The following is a 19,560-nucleotide window of genomic DNA, read 5'->3' on the forward strand; positions in this document are numbered from 1 at the left end:
GGGTTTTCATGAGCTGTATGCCATAATCATCAGTATTAAAACAATTAAAGACCTGAAATATTTCAGTTGGTGTGCAATGAATCTGAAATATATGAAAGTTTAATTTTTATCATTACATTATGGAAAAAAATGACCTTTATCACAATACGCTAATTTTTTGAGAAGGACCTGTATATGCCAGTCACTGAACAGGGAATTCCCAGTGGACCAGTACATTTATCAGCCTCAGCAGCATCGGCAGATACACAGGAAAAAGATTTATTGTCATTTCATTCAAACTACATCACACAGGTATCATCTGTTCATCTGGTGTTTTCTATTTGCTCAAATAAATGTGCTGAACAGGAAAACATCAAGTGCCAAATATATTTATAAATTGATAAAACGTTGACAGAAATATGAGTTTGTGTTTGACAATAAGGCACAAATTGAAGCAGTGCAAGTAGCAAAATATAAATTTACAGAAATACCGTTTAATCTTGATGACATTACCACTGAACATAGAACATAAACAGTTTAAGATGGAGGCAGGTGGATGTTTCTGCATCTCAGAAACCGGTCAAATAAAACATCTCTAAACTGATTCAGATTGTCTTCAGTTTTCTTATCTCAATGTTTTTGGGTTGCTTTAAAATAAGAAAATATGTTAAATAGCTTGGCACTTTCACGTTGTCACATTTTTTTTTTCATTTAGCCTTTATTTATCCAGGTAGTCTCATTGAGTCACGAGAACTCATTTTCAAGAGAGACCTGTTTAGGAGCAGATGGTGGGGGTTAAGGACCTTGCTCAGGGGCCCAGAGTGGGGTCAATGAGGGTGGAGGCAGGTGTGGGTGTTTCACCTTTTCCACCCACATTTTGATGTTGACAGTTAATTGTGGTACATTGTTTTTATCTATCTGCGGTTTGTGCTGCTGAAGCAACATTTACTGCAGAAAATGTTTCTTCTTCTTTAGACTCCCAGCAGAAGCTCAGACAAACATTCAGTCAAAGGTCCAGACACAGGAGGTCTGATAAAAGCCTCGGCAGCACCATTTATAATTTAGCACATGGATGGGAAGGTGCTGAACAAACAGCACGGTACGCTGATGATGCTGGGATCAGTTGGACTGCAGGCATTAACTGATCAGGAAGCTGCAACAGAAACACAAAGTATTAAAAACAACAATGATCCAATCAGACGTGTTACACTGACTGCACGACTCTACCTGTATGGGTACCCATGGTACTTGGCTCTGAAAATGGACAGCAGCCAGCTGAAGAACAGCATCACCAGAGAGATACCTGCTATACACATAACTAACACACGCACACACACGCACACACACACTTTAATGAAAACCGTACATGTTGTTGAATCTGATCATTCGTGACATTTAAATGAGGAAATTGTCATTTTTCATAATTTGCAAACTGAGTTGTGTGAACGTAAAGTTAGACAACACGAGTCCAGACCTAGACCAGTTGGTTCATAAGAGTTGGTCTGCTCAGAGGAAGTCCAGGGGAAGAGCTGAATACTTGGATGGACCACAGGAACTACACTGGGACCATAGGAACCACAGAAACTAGACAGGGACCATAGGAACCACAGAAACTACACCTGGACCATAGGAACCAAAGAAACTACACCTGGACCACAAGAACCACACCTGGACCATAGGAACCACAGGATCTACATCTGGACCATAGGAACCACAGAAACTACACCTGGACCATAGGAACCAAAGAAACTACACCTGGACCACAAGAACCACACCTGGACCATAGGAACCACAGGATCTACATCTGGACCATAGGAACCACAGGAACTACACCTGGACCATAGGAACCACAGGAACTACACCTGAACCATAGGAATCACAGGAACTACATCTGGGCTATAGGAACCACAGGAACTACACCTGGACCTTAGAAACCCCACATGGTCCATAGGAACTACACTTGGGCCATAGGAACTACACTTGGACCATAGGAACTACACCTGGACCATATGAATTACACATGGACCATAGGAACTACACCTGGACCATAGGAACTACACCTGGACCACAGGAATCACAGGAACTACACCTGGACCATAGGAACCACAGAAACTACACCTGGACCATAGGAAACACGTGATCTACACCAGGATCATATAAACCACATGAACTACATCTGGACCATAGAAACCACAGGAACTACACCTGAACCATAGGAATCACAGGAACTACACCTGGACCATATCAACCACAGGAACTACACTTGGACCATAGGAACCACAGAAACTACACCTGGACCATAGGAACCACAGAAACTAGACCTGAACCATAGGAACCACAGGAACTACACCTGGACCATAGCAACCACAGGAACTACACCTGGACCATAGAAACCCCACATGGTCCATAGGAACTACACCTAAACCACAGGAACTACACCTGGACTATAGAAACTACACCTGAACCATAGGAACTACACCTGGACCACAGAAATTACACCTGGATCATAGGAACTACACCTGGACCATATAAACCACACCTGGACCTTAGAAACTACACATGAACCAGTCATTCTGTGTTTGTCAGTCTCTGTCCTGTCCTCTCTAACCCCAGCTAGTTGAGGCAGATGACCACTAGTCCTGAGCCTGGTTCTGCTGGAGGTTTTCTTGCTGTTCAAATCAAGTCTTTTCTTCCCACAGTGACCTCCAGGCTGCACAGGATGGAAGTGAAGATGTATTAAAGTCTGCTGGCCGTAGACAACATTTGGTGTTTTATAACGAACTAAATTGTAATCAGATCAGAACCTGCACTAGTTGTTTTATTTTATTTTTTATTTTTAAACGCAACTTTATTTGTCCTCTGTCGTCAGAGAGCTCTCGTCTCAAAATGTTTCCAAGCAGGATAAAAAAAATGTAATCAGGCATTCTATTTAGTCAAACCAAACGTGATAAACAACATTTAATAATGTGTACATACTCCTCCTCTTCCCAATGTCCATGTCAGAAGTAGCAGCTTCACACAGCAGAACTATTCCCATGGACACAGCACCATCTGATGGGGAGGTCAAGGGTTAAACAACATCCTTTCAGTCAGATCCTGTACGAAAACTAATCATGAGTTTACAAAAGTATCAAAAGGTGAAAAAAACCCAACAGACAACATGCAGACTTCGTACGTACGTCCGTCCCTGGCGGTCGGATCCTCGGCTACAGAAGCTGGCTATTGGGACGTGGAATGTCACCTCACTGGTGGGGAAGGAGCCTGAGCTAGTGTGTGAGGCTGAGAGGTTCCGGCTAGAAATAGTCGGACTCACCTCTACGCATGGTTCTGGCTCTGGAACCAGTTTCCTTGAGAGGGGCTGAACACTCTTCCACTCTGGAGTTGCCCCTGGTGAGAGGCGTCGAGCAGGAGTGGGCATACTTATTGCCCCCCAACTTGGTGCCTGTGTGTTGGGGTTCACCCCGGTGAATGAGAGGGTGGCCTCCCTCAGCCTACGTGTGGGGGGACGGGTTCTGACTGTCGTTTGTGCTTATGCACCAAACGGCAGTTCAGATTATCCACCCTTTTTGGAGTCCTTGGAGGGGGTACTGGAAAGTTAACCTCCTGGGGACTCCCTTGTTCTGCTGGGGGACTTCAATGCTCATGTGGGCAATGACAGTGAGACCTGGAGGGGTGTGGTTGGGAGAAACGGCCCCCCGATCTGACCCCGAGTGGTGTTCTGTTGTTGGACTTCTATGCTCGTCATGGATTGTCAATAACAAACACCTTGTTCAAGCATAAGGGTGTCCATATGTGCTCTTGGCACCAGGACACCCTAGGCCGCAGTTCGATGATCGACTTTGTCATCGTCTCATCTGATCTGCGGCCACATGTCTTGGACACTCGGGTGAAGAGAGGGGCGGCGCTGTCCATTGATTACTACCTGGTGGTGAGTTGGCTCCGATGGTGGAGGAGGATGCCAGTCAGACCTGGCAGACCCAAACGTATTGTGAGGGTTTGCTGGGAACGTCTGGCAGAGTCTCCTGTGAGACGGAGTTTTAACTCCCACCTCCGGGAGAACTTCGAACATGTTCCGAGAGAGGTGGGGGACATTGAGTCTGAGTGGACCATGTTTTGTGCCTCTATTGTTGAGGTGGCTTACCGGAGCAGCGGCCGCAAGGTTGTCGGTGCCTGTCGCGGCGGCAACCCTCATAACCAATGGTGGACACCGTCAGTGAGGGATGCTGTCAGGCTGAAGAAGGAGTCCTATCGGGCCTTTTTGGCCTGTGGGACCCCGGAAGCAGCTGATGGGTACCGGCAGTCCAAGCGACATGTGGCTCGGGTGTTCGCTGAGGCAAAAACTCGGGCATGGGAGGAGTTCAGAGAGGCCATGGAGAATGACTTCCGCACGGCTTCTAGGCAATTCTGGTCCATCATCCGGCGTCTCAGGGTGGGAAAGCGGTACGCCACGAACACTGTTTATAGTGGGAGTGGTGTGCTGCTGACCTAAACTCGGGATGTTGTGGGTCGGTGGGCGGAATACTTTGAAGAACTCCTCAATCCCACCGGCCCGTCTTCCAATGAGGAATCGGAGCCTGGGAACTCTGGGTCAGGCCCTCCAATCTCTGGTGCTGAGGTCACCGAGGTGGTTAAAAAGCTCCTCGGTGGCAGGGCCCCAGGGGTGGATGAGATTCGCCTAGAGTTCCTTAAGGCTGTGGATGTTGTAGGGTTGTGTTGGCTTACGCGACTCTGCAATATTGCGTGGACATCGGGGGAAGTTCCCCTGGATTGGCAGACCGGGGTGGTGGTCCCCCTATTCATAAAGGGGGACCGTAGAGTGTGTTCCAACTACAGGGGAATCACGCTCTTAAGCCTCCCTGGTAAGGTCTATTCGGGGGTTCTGGAGAGGAGGGTCCGTAGGATAGTCAAACCTCGGATTCAGGAGGAGCAGTGCGGTTTTCGTCCTGGCCGTGGAACACTGGACCAGCTCTACACTCTCAGCAGGGTCCTGGAGGGTGCGTGGGAGTTTGCCCAACCGGTCTACATGTGCTTTGTGGACTTGGAGAAGGCGTTCGACCGCGTCCCTCGGGGAACCCTGTGGAGGGATACTCTGGGAGTATGGGGTACCAGGCCCTTTGATACGGGCTGTTAGGTCCCTGTATGACCGGTGTCAGAGCCTGGTCCGCATCGCCGGCAGTAAGTCGGGCTTGTTCCCGTTGAGAGTTGGACTTCGCCAAGGTTGCCCTTTGTCAACGATTCTGTTCATAACTTTTATGGACAGAATTTTTAGGCGCAGCCAAGGTGTTGAGGGGATCCGTTTTGGTGGCCTTAGGATTGCGTCTCTGCTTTTTGCAGATGATGTGGTCTTATTGGCTTCATCAGATCATGATCTACAGCTTTCGCTGGAGCAGTTCGCAGCCGAATGCGACACGGCCTGGATGAAGATCAGTTCCTCCAAATCCGAGGCCATGGTCTTGAGCCGGAAAAGGGTAGAGTGCCCTCTCTGGGTCAGGGAGGAGGTCCTACCCCAAGTGGAGGAGTTTAAGTATCTTGGGGTCTTGTTCACGAATGAGGGAAAAATGGAGCGTGAGATCGATAGGCGGATAGGTGCAGCGTCAGCAGTAAAGCAGGCGTTGTACAGGTCTGTCGTGGTGAAGAGAGAGCTGAGTCAAAAGGCGAAGCTCTCAATTTACCGATCTATCTACGTTCCTACCCTCATCTATGGTCACGAGCTTTGGGTTGTGACCGAAAGAATGAGATCTCGGATACAAGCGGCCGAAATGAGTTTTCTCCGCAGGGTGTCTGGGCTCTCCCTTAGAGATAGGGTGAGAAGCTCGATCATCCGGGAGGGACTAAGATTAGAGCCGCTGCTTCTCCACGTCGAGAGGAGCCAGTTGAGGTGGCTTGGGCATCTGTTTAGGATGCCTCCTGGACGCCTCCCTGGTGAGGTGTTCCGGACACGTCCCATCGTGAGGAGGCCCGGAGGAAGACCCAGGACACGCTGGAGGGACTATGTTTCTCGGCTGGCTTGGGAACGCCTCGGGATTCCCCCCGGAGGAGCTGGCCCAAGTGGCTGGGGAGAGGGAAGTCTGGGCCTCCCTACTTAGGCTGCTACCCCCGTGACCTGACCCCGGATAAGCGGAAGAAAATGGATGGATGGATGAACCCAGTTTTCAACTGTAAACTTTCTTACGCCTAATAATGGAAGATAGGGGAGCTCACACAAATTCATCAAAGATCCAACTCAGCTACTCCTCATCAACTACAATTAACTTATTGTTAATCAAATTAATTAATTATAAATAATAAATTATTATTGATTACATAATTAGTTAATCAAGTTAATTAAACTTCCAACTGAAGGCAGCTGAAGGATACTGAAGAGCAGGACGATGTGTGTCTCTGCCACGAACTGGGCCTGGCTGCTGCCGTGGATGTAACTCTGAAAAACAATAAAACTCACAGTAAGAGAAGAATACAAGAAAGATTATTTTATTTATTTGTTTGCAGGAAAACAAAACAAAACAAAACAACAACCATGTGCTCCAGTGTTTGATATTGTAACTTAGTAAAACTACAAAAACAGATTCACAGTTCAGACTGATAACAGCAGATATTTACAGCGTGGACTGTTAAATGGCTTTGACCCTGTCACAAAACATATAAATGATTTATTTTATTGTTGCCAACATTCGGTCATGTGAAGCCATCACAATGATTTCTGAAACTATTATGCTGAACCAAATTTAAAAGCAGTGGCTGAATTTTAACTCGTCTTTTTTCACCTTTTTACTTTTGTCAGTTTCGAGGTATTTCAGTGACACTTGTGGGCTTTTCCTCAACAGAAAGTGTAAAAACAAATTCATCCATGACTGTAATGGTAACTCAAAAGTAGCAAAAGTAGTAGAATGGAAGCTAAATGCTAAATGTAGCACAATAAGACCAAACTGAAGCCTGAAACAGATTTCTTCTGGTTAAACTAGTTTAAAAGAGACCTTAATGTTTTACTACGAGATCAATTTGAAAAATTCAGAAGTATTCAATTTACAAAAACTAAAAGTCACGGCAGGAATCTTCTGAATGTTTGGATTCTAGAATAGCATAAAGTACGCTAAATTATAATAATGTATAATGTGATACTTTCAAATACCATATTAAAGTGTGAACACTTTGTGCTGCGTGGTTCAGACTTGTGGACTTACCACTTGTCCCGTGCTGGGGTTCTTGTGTGCATACGGGGGCCCTCGGATGTGGTTCCACATCTGGCCTGATGTCATGATCAGGGTGAAGCACTGAAACACAAAAACACCAGCTAAACTTAAAAGGTTGGAGTTACACTGTGGAGAATAACAGATGCGGAGTGGAGGGAGCCACAGGTGCAGCAGAGGAACCAGGGGGTGGCCAATGGTGGCCATGGCCCCCTAGAGATTAATCTTAAGCCACCCAAGTCATTTGAGGAAACTATAGTTTTAAGCAACATAAAAATTAATTCAGTTCAATTCAGTTTATTTATATAGCGCCAAATCACAACAAAGTTGTCTCAGGGCACTTTACAGGAACATTCACATACATAAAAGCCAATTAGTAAAGTTCTCTATCTAAGGAGAACATTTAACTAGAAAGCATAGTTTCCTCAAATGGCAGGGGTGGCCAGTTTACATACATATATGGTGGTGGTGGCCATCTTGGATTTTGATAAAGCGACCCGACTCAATGTTGTCCTTATTTACACCTAAACACACCAAAATGGAACATTTGGCTTGGATTTTCACATAGCTACCCATCCATCCATCCATTATCTTTACCCGCTTATTCCATTTTGGGTCACGGGGGTCGCTGGTCCCCATGTCCAGCAATCACTGTGCGAGGGGCGGGGTACACCCTGGACGGGTTGCAAGTCCATCACAGGACCACATAGAGACAAACGAGACAAACAACCATTCACTCTCTCACTCACACCTAGGGACAATTTAGAGTTACCAATCAGCCTAACATGCATGTTTTTGGACTGTGGGAGGAAACCGGAGCACCTGGAGAAAACCCACGCATGCAAGGAGAGAACATGCAAACTCCACCCAGAAAGGCCCCTGGACCGGGGTTTGAACCAAGGACCTGCTCGCTGAGAGGCAGCAGCTTTACCAGTTGCGCCACCGTGCTGCCCCACATAGCTACCCAACTTTCAAAAAGAACCTTTCCTACACTTTGTTGCAGCCACACAACAAAACAGAAGTCAGTCCCTCGCTTAATTTTCAAGTTATCATGCTCACATTAGTACTGTGGAAAAGCACTAGATAATCCGTAATTATAGCTTTAAAAAAATGGGCAATCATGTTTTAGCTTGTTTCTGTTTGTTAGCAAAATATCATCCATCTACAACGTTTTGGAGTCAACCTGATTTGCACACTGGTCTGCACAGCTTTGAAAACACAGAAACAGATAAATGTCTGTTTCACACAGAGTGACCTTTGAAAAGATCTTAGTCCTAAAATCTGGCATTAAAGGCGGTAGGCGATATGCATTCTTCCAAGGACTCTGTGTGTGTGTGTGTGTGCGTGTGGTTACCACTGCAGAGAAGGCCCAAACGTTCTTGCTGAACAGAAACTCCAAGTTGTGCCGTCGCAGATACGCCAGTCCTCCAATCAAAGCCAGGAGGAGGCCCAGCAGGAGAGGCCCAGCGTAGTTGGGTGGACGGATGACGCGGATCTGAAACGTGCAGACATGCTTGTGATGCTAAGACGTTCTCCTCGTCTTTGTGGGGCTGTTCAGACTCGTTACAAATCTGTTACGATGGTGGTAAAACCTGCACCTCAAAACCATTTCAGTGACCGGCGCGTTACACCAGAACCCTCAAAGAGTGCGAGCGAGACGTCAGGCGCTCTGTAACACGTCTGAACTTTACTAACACGCTTCAGGGTGACTGCACCTCCTGATGAGCTTCATCACCTAACACACAGAACTGTGGTGCATGAAAGTTTGTGAACCCTTTAGAATTGTCTATTTCTTCATAAATATGACCTGCAGACGAGCAGCAATGTTCTTTCTGGAGAGCAGAGTCTTCCTCCTTCAACCTGCCATGACACTTGTTGTTCAGTGTTCTCCTGACAGTGGACTCATGAACATCAACATTAAAGTGAGAGAGAAGTTACCCTGGGGTCTTTTGTGACCTCACTGACTATTCCACAGCTTGGAGTGATCTTTGTTGGTCCACCACTCCTGGGGAGGGAACAATGGTCTTGTGGGGCGGCTGTGGCTGAGTGGTTAGAGCAGTCGTCCTCCAATGCGAGAGTTGGGGGTTCGAATCCACCAGCAGTCACATGCTGAAGTGTCCCTGGGCAAGACACTGAGCCCCTCATAGCTTCTGATGTGTGTCCCATCAGTGTATGAATGTGATCTTAAAAAAAGCACTGATTAGTCTCTTTAGAATGATTTGTTCAATTAGCTTTGTAGAGATCTAGTAGAGTGCTGTATGAATGGGTAAATGAGGACACAGATTGCAGTGTAAAGCACTTTGAATATCTTGAAATAAGATAGAAATGTGCTATATAAGTACAGTCCATTTACGATTTACCATAACTCTGTCTGACTGTGGATTGGTGGAGTCCAAACTCTTTACAGATGTTTTGTAACTTTTTCCAGCCTGATGAGCATCAACAACTCTTTTTATGAGCTCCTCAGAATTTTATTTTGTTCCTGATATGATCCACTTCCAAACATGTTGTGAAGAGCAGACTCTGATAGATCCCTGTTCTTTAAATCAAACAGGGTGTCCACTCACACCTGATCATCATCCATTGATTGAAAACACCTGACTCTAAGTTCACCTTCAGATTAACTGATAATCCTATAGGTTCACATACATTTACCACTCAAATATGTAATAATGGATCATTTTCATCAATAAATAAATGATCAAGTATAATATTTAGTCTCATTTGTTTAACTGGGTACTCTTTATCTACTTTTACGACGAATCTGATGATGTTTTAGCTCATTTTATGCAAAAATAAAGAAAATTCTAAAGGGTTCACAAACTTTTCAAGCTCCACTGCAAGAGGAGCGAGGAACTGCACGTTCTGCTAACATGCAGCATGAACGTTTGCTGCTGAAAACGTTTCATGTCCAAACTGTTCGTGTGAGCTGAGTTTGAACAGCTGAAAGCAGGAAAATAAAAAAGATGAACCAGCCAAAGGAAGCAGATATCAGCAGAAAAGTAGCTGAAAGGTAAATAAATGTAAAATTATTCAAAAAAAGCACAAAAGGCATAAATAAGCAGAAATATACCTCAAAAGTAGGTGAAACGAGCAGAAAGAAGCTGAAACATGCAGAAAGAAGCTGAAACGAGCATAAAGAAGTTGAAATGAGCAAAAACAAGATTAAACTAGCAGAAAGATGATTAAACGAGCAGAAAAGAGATTAAACAAACAGGAAGAAGCTGAAACGAGCAGAAAGAAGCTGAAACGAGCAGGAAGAAGCTGAAACGAGAAGAAAGAAGCTGTAACAAGCAGAAAGAAGCTGAAACGAGTAGAAAGAAGATTAAACGAGCAGAAAGAAGATTAAACAAGCAGAAAGAAGATTAAACGAGCAGAAAGAAGCTGAAACAAGCAGAAAAAAGAAGAAACAAGCAGAAAGAAGTTGAAATGAGCAGAATGAACATTAAACGAGCAGAAAGAAGATTAAACGAGCAGAAAGAGGATTAAATGAACAGGAAAAAGCTCTAACGAGCAGAGAAAAGCTGAAATGAGCAGGAAGAAGCTGAAAAGAGCAGAAAGAAGATGAAACAATCAGAAAGAAGCCGAAACAAGCAGAAAGAAGATTAAACGAGCAGAAAGAGGCTGAAAGGAGCAGAAAGAAACTAAAACAAGCAGAAAGAAGTTGAAATGAGCAGAATGAAGATCAAACGAGCAGAAAGAAGATTAAACTAGCAAAAAGAAGATTAAACGAGCAGAAAGAAGATTAAATGAACAGGAAGAAGCTAAAGCGAGCAGGAAGAAGCTAAAGCGAGCAGGAAGAAGCTAAAATGAGCAGGAAGAAGCTGAAACGAGCAGAAAGAAGCTGAAACAAGCGGAAAGAAGATTAAACGAGCAGAAAGAGGCTGAAAGGAGCAGAAAGAAACTAAAACAAGCAGAAAGAAGCTGAAATGAGCAGGAAGAAGCTCAAACGAGCAGAAAGAAGATTAAACGAGCAGAAAGAAGATTAAATGAACAGGAAGAAGCTAAAGCGAGCAAGAAGAAGCTAAAGCGAGCAGGAAGAAGCTAAAATGAGCAGGAAGAAGCTGAAACGAGCAGAAAGAAGCTGAAACAAGCAGAAAGAAGATGAAACAAGCAGAAAGAAGATTAAATGAACAGGAAGAAGCTAAAGCAAGCAGGAAGAAGCTAAAGCGAGCAGGAAGAAGCTAAAATTATTAATTAATTATTTAATTATTTCTATAGCACTTTACACAACCATGGTGATGGTGACCAAAGTGCTTAACAAAAAACAGTACTTAAAATGACAATAGGTTAAAAGCAAGAAAACACAACATAATAGCACAAATAAAACCAGAAATGTCACCACATATTTACGTACTAAAAGCTTGTTGGAATAAAAAAGTCTTAAGCTTCGATTTAAAAGGGCCAAGTTCAGTAATCTGACGCAGATCAAGTGGGAGCTTATTCCAGAGTCGAGGTGCGGCCGCAGAAAAGGCACGGTCACCCCAGCATTTATATTTAGTCCTTGGAACAGAGAGCAGGAGCTGGCTGTCTGACCTCAAAGATCTGGAGCGGGCAGGGAAACTTAGCATCTCAGTTATATAAGGAGGAGCAAGGCCATTCAGAGCTTTAAAAACAAATAATAAAAGTTTAAAATCTATTCTAAAACGGACAGGGAGCCAATGTAGTGAGAATAAAACAGGTGTGATGTGGTCCCATCTAGGAGTGTTGGTTAAAAGGCGCGCTGCTGCATTCTGTACAAGCTGGAGGCGACTCAGTGATGACTGTGGTACACCGACATACAGAGCGTTACAATAATCGAGCCTAGAAGTGATAAAAGCATGAACAGCTTTCTCCAGGTCGTAACAATTTAAAAAGGGTTTGACCTTTTTTAAAAGGCGTAAATAAAAGAATCCCGACCGGACAACAGAGGCAATATGTTTGTCAAAGTGTAAAGCCTTATCAAAGGTCACCCCAAGGTTATTCACACAGTCACTGAAGTTTATGTCCAAATTTCCCAGGCCAGTTGCATCTTTGTCACCAAATAAAATCCATTCTGTTTTACTGTCATTTAAAAACAGGAAGTTCTTGTTCAGCCAATGTTTGATTGCAGAGATGCAGTCGAAGAGAGAAAGCATTGGGTTATTGGATCCTGGCCTTAATGGTAAATAGATCTGCAAATCATCTGCATAAAAATGAAAGTTGACATTGTGTTGTCTTATAATAGATCCAAGTGGCAACATGTATAATGAAAAGAGCAAAGGACCCAAAATGGAACCCTGTGGCACCCCACACAGAAGAGGGGCTGTAGAGGAAGAGGAGCCATTGAACAAGATAGAAAAGGTTCTATCAGATAAATAGGACGTGAACCACTTCAGAGCATTACCACGAATCCCAACAAAATCATGGAGGCGAGACAGAAGGACAGAGTGGTCCACAGTGTCAAAGGCTGCTGTGAGGTCGAGGAGCACCAGAGCTACTGGGCACCCAGAGTCAACTGACTGAGCTATGTCGTTATGCACTTTCAATAATGCAGATTCTGTGCTATGTCGGGATCTAAAACCAGATTGAAATTTATCCAGGATTGTGATTTTTTCCAGAAAAGGCTGAATTTGCGTAAGAACAATTTTTTCTAAAACTTTGGACAGGAAGGATAAATTAGAAATAGGTCTAAAATTTGATAAAACCAAGGGATCAAGATTTGTTTTTTTGAGAAGGGGGCGGACCGTTGCATGTTTAAAAGCAGAAGGCATAATTCCAATGGACAAACATGAATTGAAAAAAGGAAGAAGGTAAGGACCAACAATATTAAATACCTCTTTCAATAATCTGGTGGGGAGAAAATCAGTGGGGCAGTTGGTGGGTTTAATGGATTTGACGATTTTGTCCAAGAGGGAATAAGACACTGGTTCAAACCGCTCGAATAAAGCAGAACCAGCAGAGATAAAAGAACACTCTGAAACAGAAGTAGCAGGTGTGCCTGTGGCTTGTCTAACCGATGCAACTTTATCAATAAAAAAGGAGAGAAAGTTCTCACAGGTGGAGGCTGAGGCATCAGGTAAGACTGAGGTGGGTGGATTTAAAACAGAGTTAATTGTATTAAATAACACCCTGGGGCAGTGGCTACTGTTTGTGATAATGTTAGACAGAAATTGTGATTTTGCATCATTAACAGATCTCTGATACAGAACAAGAGTTCTCCTTAATAAAACCAAAGAATCATGTTGCCTGTCATGCTTCCACTGTCTTTCAGCCCTTCTACATTGTCTCCTGAGTTTGCATGCAGTAGGATTTTTCATCCAAGGCTCAGCTCTGGGTTTAGGGTGTCTGAACTTCACCAGAGCAATAGAGTCCAGGATCCCAGTGCAGGTATCAGAAAACAATGACAGGAAATCTTTGGGACACAGAGAAACATCAGGACCAACTGAATAAAACTGTGAGTCCATAAAAGCAGTGGTAAACTGTCGGGCACTGGCTGAGGTGAGACAGCGGCGATGACACCCCGCAGCCAGAGGCCTCCTGGCTGGGTGGGGGGCTGTAAATTGGAAAAAAATAGGGAAATGATCCGAGATGGCAGACTCAGAAATTTCACAGTGAGAAATGGACAGTCCATGAGAAATAATAAGGCCCAGAGTGTGGCCAAGATGATGTGTTGGTGAATTCACTGATTGTGTTAAATTAAAAGAGGCTAAAAGCTTTAAAAACTCAGAAGCCAGTGGGTCAGTGGGACAACAAATACGAATATTAAAATCTCCACAAATAAAAAAACTGTCATAATTAGAAATAATATCAGCAAGGAATTCAGAGAATTCTTGAATGAATTCCTTGTTATATTTAGGTGGGCGATAGGCAACAGCACATAAAACATTCGGGGTGAGCTCAATCACAAACATCTGAAGTTCAAAGGAGGAGTAAGCGATGGTGGGCAGAAGTCTGCATTTAAAATTGTCCTTATAGATAGTGGCAACACCACCACCGCGGCCTGTCAGACGTGGGGAGCTGAAGAAGGAGCAGCCCGAGGGGGAGAGATCAGAAAACGCGCTGTTATCGCCCGGTCTCAGCCACGTTTCTGTCAGCAGCAGAAAGTCCAGAGAGTTTGCGCAGAAGAAATCGTGGAGAATAAAAGTTTTATTTATGACAGATCTAGTGTTCAGAAGAGCCATCCGGATGGAGCACTGGCTGTTATCCTGGGATGCGCGGCCAAAGGAGCGGAGGTTCTCCTGAACCCTGCCACGCCTACAGATCTTTGCACGCCGAAGACCAGGAAATGCGCCGCTGCCGGTGTCCGTATCCACGACGCGTAACCAGCTGTATGAATATTCCATGGGGCATCGTATGTCCACAAAGTTGTATTTCCTGAGAATCTTGCGCGAAGATTGGAATGAAGAAGAGGCGAAGTGAGCCCGAAGCTTCACAAGCAACCCACCCCTCCTGCCGCGTCTCCTGCGACGGCGCCCACTGCGGGCGACCACAACACAAGGATTCCGTAGAAATGGAGGTATGGATGCCAGGTGAGGTGGAGGAAAAGTCTTGGATCGTCCATAAAGGTCACGAAACGGTACTTTTCCCACGATGGAATTAATATTTAAAAGTGTCTGGCGGTCATAAGTAAACAGTGATGACACAATCTGAACAAAAGTCAAGAAAAATAGCACAAAAAGTAACAACTTGAGAAGAGACAGACGACAAGCCACATACAACGGCGCCATCTTGTCCATTTCAAAATGAGCAGGAAGAAGCTGAAACGAGCAGAAAGAAGCTGAAACAAGCAGAAAGAAGCTGAAATGTTCAGAAATAAGCTGAAACGAGCAGAAAGTAGCTGAAATGAGCAGAAAGTAGTTGAAACGACAAGAAAGAAGTTTAAATTAGCAGAAAGTAGCTGAAAGGATCAGAAAGAAGCTGAAACGAGCAGAAAGTAGCTGAAACGAGCAAAAGAAGGTTGTAAAGGGTTTGAAGGATGTGAATGAGCAGTAATGTCCTGAACGAGCCAAACGATTTGATACATGAAGTGTTGAAATAGAAAATAAATTAATAAGCTAGACTCCAAGAAATGTACAAAAGAAAAACGAATGCTGCTCCTTAGTGACCACAGCAGATCCAGATTATATCCAGATGTTTGACATCAATAATTATTCAGTCACATCAATCGACTCCATCCACTATCCAGATCGTGTCCAGATTATGTTCTTGGATTGCATCCAGGAACAATCAGAACATTAAACAGAATCCACTCCTCCAGGGTGAATGTCGCAGCTCATGTTCAGACTCCCTGCAGACAACAGGGTGCAGAATGTTGAGGGACTTTATGTAAAGGTCATGGATGTTTTCACTTACTAATGTTAAATTAATATAGAACCATGTGTGAAGTCAAGCGAGTCTTTCTGTCTTCTCAACTTCTTCTACTCCACTTCTCTCTACTACTTTGGGTAACTGTTGCTGAGTTACAGCTGTCATTTCTACCTTGAGTCCTAAGCCTGGCCCCACCCGACCCAAATTCGGGACGGGACGCAGGGCCGGGCTATTATAATGTGCTGGATGGACGGGCCAGGTCGGTGTCGGGCTTTTGATTGGGTCAGGATTGGGCGCGATCCAATTATATGATAACATGTCCTGCCATACATTGACCAGTCACACGTGGCCATTTCACCACGAGCTGACCGGCCTTGAAAGAGGTACAAAGTTCAGTTAAGCTTCAGATGGGACTATACTGCCAGGAAGTGATCCATCACCCAAATAGACATCCATTCAGCCGCTGCACTCAGATGACGCATGCAGCCGACGACCCAAACAGGTAAGATCCCAAAGCAGACGTGTGTCAGAGCAGGGTCCGTGTCTGAATAAATCAGAATGCAGGCAGAAGCATGAAAGGACAAACACCACCTCAGCTTCGATCTTCTGCCCCATTCAGCCGCGCATCCCCGACCGTTAATAATTAATTAAAAATGTCAGGTTTTTTTTCCGGGTTCGGACCTGTAATTACCATTAATTCGTCGGGTTGGGTGGGGTTCAGAAATTATGACTGCGGGCAGGGGCCGGGTCAGATCAGCTTTTTTGGGCCCGAATGCAACTCTAGGCTGAGTGGCTAGAGCAGTCATCCTCCAATGCAAGAGTTGGGGGTTTGAATCTACCAGCAGTCACATGCCGAAGTGTCCCTGGGCAAGACACTGAACACCTCATTGCCTCTGATGTGTGTCCCATCAGTGTTTGAATGTGATAAAACACTGATTAGAATAGAATAGGTAGAATCTGCTGCTCATTTAGAGATCTAGTAGAGTGCTGTATGAATGGGTAAATAAGGCACAGATTGTAGCATAAAGAGCTTTGTTTTGATAAGATAAAAAGGTGCCAAGTACAGTCCATTTACTATTTACACAGAGAGGAGTCTGATAACTTCTTATGCCTTCAACTACTGTGAGCTGTGAAGCAGAGGTCATCTTGACCTCATCTCTGTCTGATAACACGTATGTAAGCTTTCCTAAATTCTCTAGTCCACGGGCAGACCTTATGATCAGGGTGTCGTATAACCTCTTGTCGTATAACCTCTTGTAAGCCTGTTTTCAATGTTGCGCCCTTTCCAAGGATTAAACCTGGGATGAAAAGATCTTGCATTTCCTTGTGTGTCTCCTTTGATTAATGAGTTGATGATAGGATAATTAAACACAGACCCCTGAGGTGGTCTGAGGGACCCGTAGTTAACCAATACAGAATGTAGCAACAAATGTGAAGAACCCGTGTGTTCTTGAGGAAGTTGTGCTTTAGATGAACGGCTCACCTGTACGTCTGTCCTGTCTGCCACCCACCTGGCGAGCTGCTCAGCTGAAAAGCCTCGGACCTGCAGCTCGTAGGTGTCGGAGCGCAGCGGTTTTCCTTTAGGCGGGAAGTGAAGGAAGGTGGGCGCTGAATTCATGTTGAGCTGCAAACAGTGAAAATGTTAAACACCCGAGGACTTCAGTAGGGCTGAAATCCCCCCCCCCACACACACACACACACTTTAAAATAACTAAATGAATAATTGATGCTCTTTAAAACAATTTTAACACAAATCGATAAGAACAAGAAGAGAAGCAGGAACTCTGCGAGTTTATCAACCATGCAGACTTATTGTTTTATAACTATTGATGTTATTTGAGATTTAAATCTTTTCTGGCAGAGTTGTATTCATCAGAAATCTACGATGTAAATAAACGACAATTTATGGCCCACTGCTGAAAGGCAAAAATGGCTGACAATATGCCAACAGGTCTCAGGAGATTTTACAATAATTGTTATTAAGATGATATACATTCAAGGTTTGATGTAAATGTCCATCTCTCAACAGAAAATGGTCCAACATAGAGACAACGTGCGTTCCTTCAGAACCGGCTTTGGAGGCCCATGTCCTCCATCACTGAGGGATTTGAAGAGTAAATGTTTGTAGTTTTCAACATGAGTGTTTTTCTGGTCTGGAGGTGAACAGTCAATGTAAGGAAACTAGGGATGCAACAAAGAATCAATAAAATCGATAAAAATCCATGATTGAAAGCGTTGGTAATGAATTTCATTATCGATTCGTTGTGTTGCGCGATTATGCTTCTTTCACAGTGCTGCAGAGCCGTTTTGTTCACCTGCAGTTCATTGTCAATGCTGACTGACTGAATAAAGTAAAAAAAAAAAAACTCTGCAGCGCGAGTTGAACAGAGCAAGGAGGGAGGAGGAAGCAGAGCAGAGGCGGTGTTTTCAAAGGAAAATAAGTAAATTTTACAAATGACCGACGCAGAGAAAACTGTTCGACCCACGTCCTCCAAAGTGTGGGAGCTCTTCACAAAGATAAAAAATGAGAAACGTGCAGTTTTGAAAATTCACGACACGACACGGGAGAATCACGCTGATAAACGTAAACATGTCGGAGTCACAAGGAAGAAGGAGCTGCAGCTGATAAAACGGTTACGTACTGTAACCCCAGATTCTATGAGTATAAGTGTAGCCCTTTAAGGCTGTCGCTGATGGGTTTATCCCAATATGCGAAGCATTGCACTGAAAAATTTAGTCCACGCCCACCTGCTGTGTGGGCCCCACCCGGTCCGTATAAATTACGTTAAGCACGGGAAATCGGCTCCCAAAATAGCTTTTTCTTCAGCCATTTAGGAGCCAGTGAGGCCCGACGCTTAAAGGGCTACGCCTATACTCATAGAATCTGGGGTTACAGTACGTAACCAACGTTCTATTTCGTATAAGCTTCACCCTTTAAGGCTGTCGCTGATGGGTTAAGGGCGAAGCGGATGTTGTCCTCGCCTCACTGGGTCCATTCGAACACCGTATGAAGCAGAAGCTTGCCCAAAAAACGTCTTGTCACTCAGCTCCCCATGTGCGTAATTACGCATTGCGTAATTATGTGTGCCGTGCACAGACGCATGTTGTGTAACTATGCGTTCTGAATGCATGAACGCCCCGGAAAATTCAACGGGGAGGGAAAAATGCTGAAAAGAGCCATGAACCAACAGGTTTACGGCTGAACAGTATGAACAGATTAATAATAACAGGAGAGCTGATTATTAATCAAATGAACTGTTTGGTAACAATAGTCGTGAACTGATTAGTGACAATAGAACCAAAATAACAATCACAATTTGTGATTGATAACAACGTCTCACACTGTAATGCATGCAGACAGATGTGAGTTAAATGGAGTTCCATGAAACAACAATATTCATTCTGTAACACTAAGGACAGAATGTGTCATGGAACGAGCCGTCACATCACGTAGATAAAAGTGAATGAATGAGCAGGGTGTTGACCCCTCGGCCGCAGTGCAAAATGTCCTGCATTGTCATACCATTATGCAAGGCAGTCGAAGATGCGATACCCCTGGTCGAGTGTGCTCTGAGGTTGACAGGAGGCTCTAAATCTGATGCTCTGTAAGCTTCAGAAATGGTCTCACACAGCCAGTGTGATAGGCGCTGGGTGGATAACGGGCGATATGCAGATGTATCTCTATAATGCACAACAAATGTTGACGCATTGCAGCTGTGCACGCTATGTAACACGTCAACGCCCGCACCGGACAGAGAAGATGAGAAAAGACGCTACTTCTTCTGATCTGTGTGTGTGTGTGTGTGGGGGGGGGGGGGACCCCCTCCAATTATATCGCTCTTGATTTAAAAGAGCTCGTGATGTTTTTAGGCATAAAAGCTGGGTTTGGTCTTAAATCAGCTGAGCTGCCATCAGCCTGAATTCTGAGACATGACGGAGTGACAGAGAGGGCAGATAAATCACTCACTCTCTTAGCGGATGTTAAAACCAACAGCAGGGCTGTTTAAAGAGACAAGAATTTAAGTGGAACCTGATCCAGAGGCTCAAATGGAGCTTTGATCAGGACCTGCAGGACCAGTGTTAAATCCCACTGTGGAACAAGTGGGTGTGAAACAGGCCTGTGTCT

General features: G+C 44.5%; 1 protein-coding gene across 1 annotated transcript in view; it reads right to left on the reverse strand.

The window, feature by feature from the left end:
- Positions 1-808: 808 nt before the first annotated feature.
- Positions 809-19,560, reverse strand: part of magt1 (magnesium transporter 1) — a 53,044-nt gene continuing 34,292 nt past the window's right edge. Inside the window, exons 4-10 of the mRNA XM_037675450.1 lie at positions 16,918-17,058; positions 8,521-8,661; positions 7,161-7,250; positions 6,337-6,400; positions 2,956-3,030; positions 1,207-1,297; positions 809-1,132 (exon numbers count right to left, since the gene is read on the reverse strand). Of these exons, the coding sequence (XP_037531378.1) occupies positions 1,117-1,132; positions 1,207-1,297; positions 2,956-3,030; positions 6,337-6,400; positions 7,161-7,250; positions 8,521-8,661; positions 16,918-17,058 (618 nt within the window). The 3' untranslated portion in view covers positions 809-1,116. The remainder of the gene's footprint in view (positions 1,133-1,206; positions 1,298-2,955; positions 3,031-6,336; positions 6,401-7,160; positions 7,251-8,520; positions 8,662-16,917; positions 17,059-19,560) is intronic.

The sequence above is a fragment of the Nematolebias whitei genome, chromosome 4, assembly GCF_014905685.2.
Source record: "Nematolebias whitei isolate Nwh7 chromosome 4, NemWhi1, whole genome shotgun sequence".
NCBI classification, from domain to species: domain Eukaryota; kingdom Metazoa; phylum Chordata; class Actinopteri; order Cyprinodontiformes; family Rivulidae; genus Nematolebias; species Nematolebias whitei.